This window comes from Lissotriton vulgaris, chromosome 5, assembly GCF_964263255.1.
Source record: "Lissotriton vulgaris chromosome 5, aLisVul1.2, whole genome shotgun sequence".
NCBI lineage: Eukaryota > Metazoa > Chordata > Amphibia > Caudata > Salamandridae > Lissotriton > Lissotriton vulgaris.
In genome coordinates, this window is record NC_141693.1 from 969,223,898 (window position 1) to 969,237,325 (window position 13,428).

At 44.5% G+C, this 13,428-nt stretch overlaps 1 protein-coding gene across 1 annotated transcript in view; it reads right to left on the reverse strand.

The window, feature by feature from the left end:
* LOC147711837 (uncharacterized) overlaps nt 1-13,428 on the reverse strand; it is a 92,826-nt gene that overhangs the window by 44,694 nt on the left and 34,704 nt on the right. Inside the window, 4 exon segments of the mRNA XM_086922565.1 lie at nt 1,036-1,943; nt 2,440-2,553; nt 3,222-3,393; nt 12,586-12,698. Coding sequence (XP_086778691.1) covers nt 1,036-1,943; nt 2,440-2,553; nt 3,222-3,393; nt 12,586-12,698 — 1,307 coding nt within the window.

Sequence of the window (13,428 nt, forward strand, 5' to 3'; positions counted from 1 at the left end):
TGCGAGGGTATCTAGGCACTGGCAGGGTCCAGTTGATTAGCCAAATAGCAGGTCGCCATTAGCAAAGTCAACTAATTACCATTTGGAAACACACTGGTCCCAAACGTCTCACTGTGATTGCTATACTTCTAAGGCAGTCTGTTAAAGTGTACCAGATGAAGCAGGTCCTCCATTTATCGAAATCTGACGGCTGACAAATATTAGCAATTTGAGGAAGCCAACAAGTAACATAACATGCATTCACTGTGGCTGGTTTTGCCCAGTTCCAGACCAATGCAAGTGCACTACTGCTGTAAAGTTGAGACAAGTGTAGGAAAAAGATATATACTTCAGGAATCTGCTAAAAAAGATTCTTCAAGGCACCTGATTGAATAGCCTGGCTGCTGAAGAGTAACAAGTTACACTGAATATATAAGTGATGTAACTATATCTTTTGTCCACTAGACCAAGGGTATGGGAAATCAAAGATGTTTCAGTGGAGCAGGGAGAACAGTACAAAAGATTACCTGCGAAGCAATAAGCAAACAAATCTGTCGCACATGTCCGAGGAGCAATTAATTTAACGGTAACTTCAGGTTTCCAGTAAAGAGCTTACTTGAGGGAAAGTATTCTGGCACAAACTTGCTATTCTTCCATGTGCGCGTGGGTGTGTGAGTGTCATTGGGGGGGGGGGGGGGGGGGGGGGGGGAAGCAGTACAGGTACCAGAGAACACTATTTTGTTAAACAGGTCAAAAATGCCCCGGAATTCAGTCTAAAAACTTTGCACAACGCAATATAGAATCTTTAATTAAGTACACTGCATCTCTTGCACCCACTTCTAGCTGTTCAGTGCTGCATGCAGCATTACAGAATCCACTTTTGGGTGACCAATCAAGCAAAGTTAAGAGGGCAAACTTGTGTACACTACGGATACTCTCGAATGCAGAAGAAAAAAAAATAATCAGTTCAGGTGGATTAAATGGTACATGAAAATCTTTTTTTTTTAAATTGTTAATACAAAAGGAAAGCAATTTTATCACTAAACTAGATTTTACCTTTCTTTCCTTGGGTGTATCAAACAACTCTTTCATGCCGCTGTAGTTCAATTCTGAATCTGAGAGCGTAGGTTTAATCCGTGTGCTCGCTCTTAACAATGGAACCACTCTTTCTTTCGGGGTCCTTAAAAGTCTTGATATTCCTCTGAGATCTTCTAAAGGAGAAGACTTCTGTTTTGGCGAGGCCATTAACCTCTTTATTCCAATCAGATCCTCAACTGGCTGAGTTTTGTTTTTGGGAGTTTTCATAATGCGGCTTATACCAATCATGTCTTCAACTGGTTGAACCTTTTGCCGGAGTCTGTTCTTGGCATATGTGCTATATTCTTCGGGAGTCCTCATCAATCGTCGGATCCCCAAATTGGACTCAATAAGCTTCCCTTTTTGCTTGGGAGTTTTCATAATGCGGCTTACTCCAGCCATATCCAATACTTCTTGTCCTTTTTCCTTGGGGGTCTTCATAAGACGCTTAATCCCTACTAGATTAAAGTCACTTTTCTCTGATCTACTTTTAGCTGCAGCAGCTAGTTCATCTACAACAGACTGTCTCTTTGGCCTCGGAGTTCTCAGTAATCGTTTTAACGCAACTGAATCCAGCACAGATGTTGCTTTCTCCCTTGGAGTTTTCATTAACCTCCGAAGACCAACAAAGTCATTTAATACCGTAGATTCGGTAACGTCTACTTTTGAACTACGACTTCTAGAAGACTCTGGTGTTTTGTAACTCTCCTTCCCTCTTTCCAAATTTGCTGCCTTTGGTGACTTTCCTTTAGACATCCTCTGCGACTTTGTTTGGCTGCTACTTTGAGTCTCATTACCTCTTAAGAACCTAGAAACTGCATCTTCACTATATTGTGTGTGCTTCTTTGTAAATGGCGTGGTACTCAAAGGTGAAACAATCATCTCTCCTGTAAAAAAAATATAAGTATAAGACCCATTAATGCATAACAGGACCAAAAAAAACGGAATCTGAAAATTGACAGAAGTTGTTTATTTCTTTTGACGTAGCTACCACTAAGGAGATGCCTGAATGAGAATCCCCCATCTGACTATAGTCAAACAATAGAAAAGTGGGACGACATCTTCTGAATTTAGGTAACTCAGAAGGAGTGCCCCCTTTTGATTACTTTAGAGGGCACAAGGACTTTCAGAGACTACTTACATACACAGCCCACTGTTTAGTAGAGGTTCATTTTTGATTCAAGTGTAACTTAAAATTTTTAATTTACTTTCATATCCTGTAAAGAGGTGCAGGAGCAGCATTGGCTAGTGCCAAGATCAGGCTACTGAGCTTTGAGCAACTCCAGAATTATAGACATGCCCTCATTCACTGAATGGATATGCTACAGTTCATTCAATACGATTTATGGGCCACATGGCGCAAACAAAAATATGAAAACCAACCAGACTCCTCAGGTGTGAGCATTACAGACAATTCCTCTGCTGCAGCTTTTGCAGGTGTAAATGAACGTGAAGCTTTATTTTCTCCCTTAGGAGTTGTGAACATCTCAGTCAATCCTTGAAAAAAAAAAAAAAGTCAAAATGGAGCAATTTATTTATGGTTTAGATTGAAAAGATAACTTTGCATATGTATAGAATGGCCGCAGTCAAGATAAAACAAATCTTACGGAAGCATTTTCTGTACTAAGTTCTTCATCCTATAACTATAAGGATTCAACATCTTAACTACGGAAAATGAACCTTTCCACCCACAAGGAAAATATTTTGGAAGGGAACTGAACGTACATACTAAATGCTTAACCTGGACATAGAAGCCTTCATGAAGTAGACCTTAAAACTAACTAAAGCATGTTCACTGTATGTACCTGGAAGCTACACAGCCCACACATTACGCCCAGGGTCTGGGATCTTTCCATGGAAAAAAGCATCCCTTACACCGGCAAGTCAGTCAGCAATTCTCTGGGATACCTTTAAAAGCTCATGACTTTCGGCCAATTTACTACCTGAGCCATACAGTCTAGGTTGAGTACATAGCCACCCTTACTGGAAGATGTTGGGCTTTCTCCTTTCAAAACACACCTGATTAAAGTTACTGAAAAATGGGAAGCTTCCCATATATGGGGCTGAAGCTACTTTGAGCTAAAAGTACCTTAATCAAGCTGCAACTTAAAAGATCAATTGAACATCTATTAACCAGGAACAGGCATTAGACCCAAAGTTCTCACCTGTAAAGCTTTCATTAACATCCACTCTTTGTATTGAAGAATAATTCCTAACAACTCGCGGAGTGCGTCCTGCAAGTGGTATGGTGCGTGAATGAGCTCTTCCAATAACTATTGTAGCTGGAGAATCTGCATGGCCTGTGCTGACATGGCCCTTGACTTTACGTGCCGGGGTCTGTTTAAAGGGTTAATGAACAAATCGTTAGTTGCTGGCAATACTGATAAATGACAAAATCAAAAATATCAGTGTCTTGTATCCAGGGTTCACACACCTTTCATAAACCTGTACGCTTAATAAAACTTGTCAGACTGAGAAACACCCATGAAAGAAAAAAAAAATGTAATAGGACCACACATTTAATACAGCAAGCGGTTTAATTGCCATTTATCTCACTGCAAAAGGCAAAAGATCGATGCGCACTCAACTTGTACCCTTAATCCTTCATGCTAAATAGACTTTCAAGCAACACTGGTGAAAGATTAAATTGTTGCATATAAATACATCGGCACCTAGCAGCTAGGGCCTCAGGCTAGTCTCTGGGCCACATGCTCCTCTTGAAGGAGTGGCACGAGTAGGGGAGTGAAAAAAAGTTTAATATCGTGAAAAGGAAATCGAATGAAGGAGAGATCTGTGATCAGAGTCACACTTCTGGGGAGGAGGATGGGCTCACGTGACAGATACTTACAGGGCAGGTAACCTTTCCAGTTTGTACTATGTGTTGCTGTAGATACACATTCTCTGCATAGACTAATGCAGCACCCTCCCATAAGCAGGGACTAGCCTGGGATGATGTCTGGAATAAGGTTGTTCGGACAGTCTGGCCACAACCGTGGCTTTGGGGTGGTTGAGAGTAGAACGGAGGGGGGGGCCCTCTGGTCAATCCTGATGTGGTCTCACTTGGGTGAGTGAGGGGGCATAGATCTGACCTTCAGGAGCATAGGTACTTCTTCCTGGGAAGTTGCTGGTGCCGTCTGGGGAGCAGCAACTCAGTGAACCAGACTTTGCTGCTTCGGTGACTGCGGACTGCTTGGGAGTAGCTACTCTAAACACACAAGAGCATTTATTGTTATCTTGGTCTCAGTGAACAAAACACAGTTTGCATGGACTCTTCACAGAAGTCCTTGTTTTGGTCCACTAACGAGCCAGATTCCTATATACCTTGAACTTGGGCTCCTACCTTGAAGGTGGATGCCAAGTTCAACCCTTTCAACCAGAGATCCAGACAATTGTTGACTAGGTAGCTCCTAATACCTAGACCCAAATCATTGGTTCCTTGGCTTGACTGGGTACTGAAGGAGTTTTGCTCAGGGGTATGGCACCATTGAAGCATCCCTCTCAGAATGGATCTCCATGAAGATGCCAAAGAAGGTCAACTGGACAGTGAACAGCCAAAAGGCTTTTGAAGCTTTTTTAGGAAGCTATGTGCTCAGCACTCATTCTCAAAGCTCCAGATTGTTCTTAGCAAATCACAGTGCAGACTGTTGCCGCTTAACTTGAATTGGAGCGGTCCTATCCCAGACTAACGAGGATTGTCATGACCAGCATCTTGCTTTAATTTGCAGGTTACTCCCCAGAGATCAGCGTTGAGCCACTGGGAGGGACACCTTCTGGTCCTTGAAGAAATTAAGACAATACTTGTTTGGTACTCACTTCCTTGTTCAAACAGACAACATGCCTCTCAGATGGCTGATGCACATGAAAGGCGAAAACCCTAAAGTGCTATTGCAGGCTGTGTGGCATGGTGCAGACGCAAGTAGACACGTCAGGTCCCACTTGCAGGGTCTGAAGGCATGGCACACGGTAAGTAATGTCACCCCTATGGCAGGTTGCAGTACATTACATGTGAGGACATTTGCATGCGCAGATATGACCCTGTGAAGCAGATGTTGATTCTTGGACATTGCCAGTGAAAAGGGAAGCCATCCGATTATATGTAATGGGCACTGGCGATTAAGAGTTCCACAGCTACATAATAGCTTTACTGAAACCAGAGATGTCTGGTATCTAACATTTTGTACTAATAAAAACACACCGATTCCAGCTACGGATTTAGTGATGCATGCACCCAGAGGGTACCCCTCGAAAACCGAACAACCTCTAGTGTGCTGGCTGACTAGTGTAGATCAGCTTGCCACCACAGCAGAAAGCCCATGCTGTAGGAGGGCGGAAACAATGCCTAGTCTGGCCGGATATGTTGTCACCTCCTCCAAGCAAGATGGCTAAATCAGCATATCAAGGTAGGAGGCTTCAAGAGCCTCTGCCGCCTTGAATATGCAACCCTGGCTTCCCCCAAACCTGGGAGATACCTCTCCTTGCCCCGAGACCCATTTGGCACCAGGACAGGTAGGAAATTTGTATGCGAAGTAGGTGTGGAGCCCACCCAGGTCAGTCACACCCCCAAGGTGAGCAGCCTGAATGTCCGACTAGGAAAATTGCCTTTTTGGTGATGTAAGAAATTAAGAAACTAGTTAATGGTTATGCTCACTTCCCATAGGAAGTGATCATATGAGGGGTGGGGGTGTAGTGACCCCCATGGGTAGTTAGCCCATTTACTACCCTCTACTTCCCATAGGAAGTGATCATATGGGGGTGGGGGTGTAGTGACCCCCATGGGTAGTTAGCCCATTTACTACCCTCTACGTTTAGTATTTAGTGCAAATCCAGAACTTTAGATACACCAGCTACAAAGATGAAGGACACTGAAGAGCCGATACCCACAAGAGCAGAAGACTGCTTTGGACTTTTGGCAACAAACTCTGCTGCCGCACAAAAACTCGACATTTGCAAAGATCTGACTTATCTTGCAGCTGTGCATCCTGCACAAGCCCTGGAGGGCTGTCAGCACTTAGTCAAGCAGCCAGCATCTCCTTTCGAGTGGAGGAGCTATTCACCCGCAGTAACTGTCCGCAATGTCTGGTTTAAATAAACTGGCTGGGTTAAAACTGGAATGGCAAAAAAAAGGACGAATTTAGGCACAAATCTTTGTAATGGGGTGAATGTTTGACAATGTTTGACATTGTTCACCATTCTGTGCATCAACTTTTCTTTTTGCACTTGTCAACCCAAGTAGGACGGGTATGCCCCGACATGGGTCCCATGCTCTCCATGCCACTGGAGTCAAGCTAGCCTGGCTGAGGGGCAAAACCACGAAACCGGTCCTAGGAAGGAGTATTTTCTGTCCTGTAACTCCAGTTCTGTAGTAGGGGTATCTCTGTTATAGTCATAATCTAGTGAATAGTCCCGCCCATGTGCACGGACCCCAGAGCAATCAAAAATAATAAAGTTGTCAAAACATGCAGAACTGCACAGACAAGAGAGAATTTAAAGACAGATAATGCAGCCTATATCCACAGGCTACACTGTCCAGTACTTCAATTAGAAATTCCACCAAAATCCACAAACAGCACAGCCTGTCCAGGGTTTTCTACAGAGAAAACCTTGCCTTTAAAAGCAAAACCCTCGGGAATGATAGAGAGGAAGAAGTGGACAGACAAGCCCCATAGGCTGCCATTATGTGGCTCAAAACAGGATACTGTGCCTTTAAGAGAACTTTCCAGAAGCCTCACAGTATCCAGTGCAGGTCCCTTTCACTTTCAGTTCTTTTTGAAGGCGTAACACGCCAGACCTGTAGCATTTCTTACATGAATATCTCTCTCCACCGGGGAGGAAGACGGGCGCTTAGGACTATAACAGATACCCCTACTACAGAACTGGAGTTACAGGACATAAACTACTTCTTCTGTAGTAGGGGATCTCTGTGTATAGTCAATCTAGTGAATAGAATGGCAAGTCCATCCCCACACCAAAGCGGCGGTGGAGAACCGAGAAATAACACCACTACTGTGCGAACAGATTTCGCAGCGAAGCCTGCCCAACCGGAGTATCTGCCCTGGCATCAGTGTCCAGACAGTAAAGCTTAACAAAGGTATGGACCGACTTCCAAGTGGCCGCCTTGCAGATTTCTACAATTGGAACATTACCTAGCAAAGCAGTCATGGCAGCTTTGCCCCTGGTGGAATGAGCCTTATGTTTACCCCCCAAGGTCTTATCAGCGTTTTGGCAACACAATTGTATACAGGACACAATCCACCTCGAGATGGACTGTTTAGAGGTAGCAAGACCGGTCCTGACTGATCCACAATTGATAAACAATTGGTCTGACCTACTAATATCTTTGGTTTTATCCAGATAAAATTGCAACACCCTCCTAACATCCAGGGAATGCAGAGACCTTTCCGCTGGAGATGAAGGATTCTGAAAAAACGTTAAGTTAGTCTGGTTAACATGGAAATCAGACAACCTTTGGACAAAATATAGGGAGAGTATGCATAACAACCGTAGCAGCATGAAATACAGTATAAGGTTCTTGGCAACACAACGCCTGAATTTCACTCACCCTGCGGGCCGATGTAATGGCCACGTGGAACGCAGCCTTCCAGGACAGGCACTGCAACGAAGCCTTATGAATAGGTTCAAAAGGCTCCTTCATCAATCTGGACAGCACTACGTTCAATTCCCATGAAGGCGAAGGAAGCCGGACAGGAGGGAACACTTTCTTTGAGCCTTCCAAAAAACCTTTGATCACAGGGATCTGAAAGAAGGAAGTCTGCGAAGGTCATTTCCTGTAGGCAGTCAGCGCAGCAAGATTAACCTTAATGGATTGGACATTAAGGCCAGACTGCGCCAGATGTAGAAGATACGGAAGGATGACATCTTCCTTACACGTCGTCAGGTCATGGTCCTTGGACTTGCACCAGATGCAAAACCTCTTCCACTTGTAAGCATAAGAAGTCCTAGTGGAAGGTTGCTTAGCCTCCTTCAGTATGTCCATACAAACTTCTGGCAGATTCAAATGGCCATATTGCACTCTGGAGCCATGCCGCCAAACTCAAAGACGAGAGGTTGGGGTGCAACATCTGCCCCCTGAACTTCGTGAGAAGGTCCAGCCTGCACGGCAGCCGTATGGGAGGAAGGAGAGACCGGTGAAGCAGGTCCGTGAACCACCACTGTCTGGGCCATTCACCGCCGGAATCGGGGGAAAGGGTGGAAAAGCGTACAGAAAGCTGTTCGACCAGTTAATCCATAACGCATTCCCCAGCGTCCCCTGCTGGTAGTACCTGGAGGCAAAGTCTCGTCATTTGCTGTTTTCGGCGGTGGAGAACAGATCTACATCTGGTGTCCCACACCTTGCGAAGACTTCTCCTGGTACTTCGTCGTTTATGACCCATTTGTGGTTTTCCTGAATCAGTCTGCTCAGCGCGTCTGCCTGAATATTCTGCTCACTTGGCAGATGGGTAGCCGTTAGTCAGTCCTCTGGCTAGAAGCCAGCGCCAGATCGCCCGCGCCTCCTGCGACAGAGTGCGTGATCTCGAAACCCCCCTACTTGCTGAGGTAATACATTGTGGTCGTATTGTCAGTCTGTACAAGCAGAGAGTTGGTCTGGAAGGACGGAAGAAACGCCTTCAGTGCTAAGTGAACGGCTCTGAGTTCCAGGAAAAAGATGCGATACGTGGACTCCATCGGGGACCATGTTCCTTGTATCTGCAAGTCTCCGGAATGCGCGCCCCCCCAGCCGTGGAGACTCACCCGTCACGATAGTCTGTGTGGGAATGTCCTTGTGAAAGGGAACCCCTCTGAGGAGATTGTCCGCTGAACACTACCACTTCAGAGACAGAAGAGCCCGCAGAGACAGTCGTATCTTGACGTCCCAAGATCCTTTCCTCCAATCCCACTGATCCTCCAAACAATTCTGCAAAGGTCTCATCTGCAGCCGTGCGTGTGGCGTGAGGAAGATACAAGAGGCCATCGACCCCAGTGGAGGAGACACCGTCTTCACTGTTGTAGATTGAGCGGTCACAAGAGCCTGAGCCTTCCTAAGGAGTGATAATCATCTCTCCTCCGAAGGAGACACGCTTGCTGACAGCACCCCGCGACGTCAAAGGCACCCCGCAGCGCCGAAGGCACCCCGCGACGCCGAAGGCACCCCGCGACGCCGAAGGCACCCCGCGACGCCGAAGGCACCCCGCGACGCCGAAGGCACCCCGCGACGCCGAAGGCACCCCGCGACGCCGAAGGCACCCCGCGTCTGCCTCGACGCTGACCGGAACCGCGTCATAGCTCAGATGTGCCCTTACTGGGGAGAACCCCAGAGATCACAGCATGGGACTCGTTAGAGGACCTACCCTCTCCTTACCTAGAGCCTGAAGATGCCTTCAAACTCCTCTGTTGCAAACCTGGGAGCTTACAGAGAAGACAGGTGTCAAAAGACACAGGCAAGCACAGAATACAAACCCTGTGAGCTTCAGCTTTGGTCTTTAGTCCAGCTGCAGACAAAGTACTTGTCAGACTAGAAATAGTATAAAGACAAGAAGACTGCAGAAATTCTGCCAAAAAAAACACAGCAGAATGTAGATAAAGGCCAAAGACGTCGAGTGAAGCTACAAAAATCCAAAATTATCACAAAAATTGTATAGAAAAAAACTCTAAAAAGAAGAGCTAATGCTCCAGGGTCCTGCTAGCAGGAGCCGGAAAAAAGAACTGAAAGTAAAAAGGGACCTGTACTGCATTCTGGGATACTGAGGCTTCTGGAAAGTTCTCTCAAAGGCACAGTATACTGTTTTGAGCCACATAATGGCAGCCTATGGGGCTCGTCTGTCCACTTCTTCCTCTCTATAATTCCAGAGGGTTTTGCTGTTAAAGGCAAGGTTTTCTCTGTAGAAAACCCTGGACAGGCTGTGCTGTTTGTGGATTTTGGTGGAATTTCTAGTTGAAGTACTGGACAGTGTAGCCTGTGGATATAGGCTGCATTATCGGTCTTTAAATTCTCTTAAGTGTCTGTGCAGTTCTGCACGTTTTGACAACTTGAGAGATTATTTTTGATTGCTCCGGGGTCCACGCATATGGGCGTGACTATTCACTAGATAATGATTATACAGAGATCCCCTACTACAGAAGCTGGTTTTCAAGTCTAGGGAGAACCTGGACTGGCAGTTCAGAGTAGACTGTTCCCATGGGGAACAGGGGCCAGAGCGATTTGCATATGGCTGGGATAAACTGGAATGGCGAGCAGGAAAAGAAAAAAAATTGATTAAGGCCCAGATCTCTGACTGGGGTGAATGTTTGACATTGCTCAACATTCTATCCATCAATTGTTCTTTTCACATTTGTCCACCGAACAGTAGCCACCCAGGAGGTCTGGACTGCTTCTCAATATCCTATGATGAACCGAGCCTCCTGTAGGCAGCTCCCGGACAGGTCTCCAAGCTCCCCCCCCCCCCCCCCCCCCCCCCCCCCCCCGCCCAGTTGTTGCCAATTTCCAAGTGCCCCCCTTCCTTTCTACTGTGTAGCACAAGCCTACACCTGGACTCACCAAGGCAGATAAGCCAAATCTGCTGGTGGAACTTAGGTCCTCGTCCTTCTACCACCTCACAAGCGGAAGGTGTCCCACAGAAACGTATACAGACCTACACGTTATTTTCCTAAATTGGTGTCTGTTTCTTTGAGCGTGTGCATCATTTATTGATCGTGTAACTAACTAATTAATGTCGAACACTCCTCTTGATAAGCCCAAGGCTGCTCAACCACACTATCCTAGATGGAGCACCTGGGGTTTGTTAGAACAAGCCCCTATACATTTAAAAAAAAGCCAGCATTCTACACTGGTATATGCAGGTTTATAGGTCTTTTGAACACTGCTCAAATGTTCAGATCCTGGGTGGAACTGAACCAGGTGGTGGTTGAAAAACATGACTGGTGTCTTAAGATTAATATTGGTCTTGCTATAGGATCTGACATTACCTCTGACACAAACAAAAACTGTAGTCTCACTTTTCAGGAATAGTCAAAAGGTTTATGTTGGGAGATTTAGGAATCAAATCTGGGTGTCTGCACAAAAAAAACAGCCGTTGTTGAAGGCTTCCACATGAACATCGGATTGTACAGCTAACATCTCCATGCACACCAAGAATGTCATCTCATTGCAATAACAATAGCAAACATACCCCACTTTAACCTACGAGTAAATTTGGCCTTATAATAGGATAGCACAGGTTAGCACTTTTCAACCTAAAAAAATATTTTCGTATAAAACATCTATCAAGTGTTTGCTCCCACAATGGAGTCTATCTAGGCCAGGCTAGTACAGTGGCAGCCAAGAAGCAGTGCCTTTGAGGAGGAATGCAGAATCAGTGAATAAGGCTCACACCCAAATAATTAAAATGTTCCAATGTCACACCACCACTGGGTCCATTAATAATCTATACTGTTTAGTTAACCTCATCGCTGCGGCGCATTTTTCGAAAAGCCGCGTTAGATGACGAGCTCAGCTCGTCATCCGCACACGCCCCCCGTGGCTGATGACGAGCTGAGCTAGTCATCAGCATCGAAGGGGTTAAAGTTAAAGTCAGATCTGCAGAGCCAAACTTATTGGCTCTGCAGATCTGAGTTTGCTGCCCATTTGCCTCAATTACCTATCATTTCAAAATAATTGCCCTTTAAAAACGTTGATAACTTTTCATAAAGTAATACTTTGAATATTTCAAAGCAACTGCAAAGTAATGGCATGTGTTTAATTAGGAGGGCAGTATTCTGGGATACCAGATAGGAAAGAAATATTCAGTGTTTTGGATATTAAGATCCTTCATAGAGAATAACGTATTGCAAGCAATTGTTATTCAGCTTCCTGGACAACCAAATGATTAACACAGCAGTGTTAAACTCTAGAAACACTTGAAGCGGTGTATGTCTGAGGACTTCCTGATAATTTAGATAAAAGCAGGACAGTTGTGGATAGGGACTTAATTGGCCAATTTCAGAGATCGGATGTAGATGTAATCATAATAGCCTTACATTCAAACAAAAGGGTGCTTCAAGGTGAAAACAAATCGAAATTATAGTTCAAACCATAGTGGGTTGGTTTTAGGGGCTGAAGTAATAATTTAGAAAACTTGCGTAGAGGATTAAAGCAGTGTAAAAAATAAAAAAAAGTTTAAAAAAAACACCACATCCGAGGCGAAGAAGTCTACGAAATGCAGTAGTGACAGTCCATTCAAATGCCCACCAATATTTCAAGATAAAAATCTTAAACATGTTTCAATTTTCTAGTCAAGGCAGCACAGAATTCAACGTGCATCCTCATCCAAAAATAATGCCTTTGTCAGAGGATCAAGGCAAAACATTCCTCAAAGAAAATCTGGATGTTTTGTTGGGCGAATCACTAGATTTTTTTTTAATTTTAGCTTTCACAATTTCTGGGGAATTATAGTATACCACTTCTGAATACCATTTCATATGGGTTGCTAGGTTTGAGCAGCATCCTTTACCACAGCTTTTTCTCTGCATGCTACATGGCCTTCACACACATCTTACCTTTGATTTTGGCAGTTTCTTCTTAGTTACTTGACCTTTAACACCATGCTTAACATTTTTTACTTGAGTCCTGGCAACTCCAAGTTTGACAATGTCTGCCCACGATTTTGCAACTAGAAATAAAATAAGTAAACATATTGCACACAACCATATCAATAAAAGTATGGAATAGCACATAAGGAAATGCAAAATGGAAAAAAAAAACAATGTATTGTATTGCTCTAGGAAGCCTACACATACAAATAAGCATTTGTGCACAAGCACCTAAAGTTTAGCATTCACAGAAAGCTTATTAAAGTAGTCCACCAAAAACGTTAAGACAGCAAGTTTACTGAAAAACAGGCATAGAGTTGATCTGACCAGAGACTGGCAGATTCCAGGACTGAACTTTCTAGCAACAGATCAGATGTACAAGATTGTCTTGAACATACTAGCCTTCATTATGTATGGCACCTCTTTTCCATAGGCAAAGAATTAAGATTAGTATTAAATGCACAAGACTACTCACAAGCTATGATGAGACAGCTCCAGTCTAGAAAAGCCAAACAATCTAGTGCAGAGACTAAAGCAAAACCTCTGAGAAATTCCTAACTGGTGCCAAAGTAGATGAAAGCAACAATTCTAGCCAAATTATAAACCCCCGCCCCAACAAGAAACCACGTGTCCTGCATAATTCTGTAGCTAGAGCAGCTAACAAACTTCCATTGACAGCCAACATGTCTCTGGCCTTAAGGTAGTTTCAAGGGTTGTCAGCAACAGGAAAACTGAAGTAAGAAAATACATTGTATTACATCTTTAGTTTCATGCCAGCCATTAACTGGCAGTTACATGGTGCAACTAGGA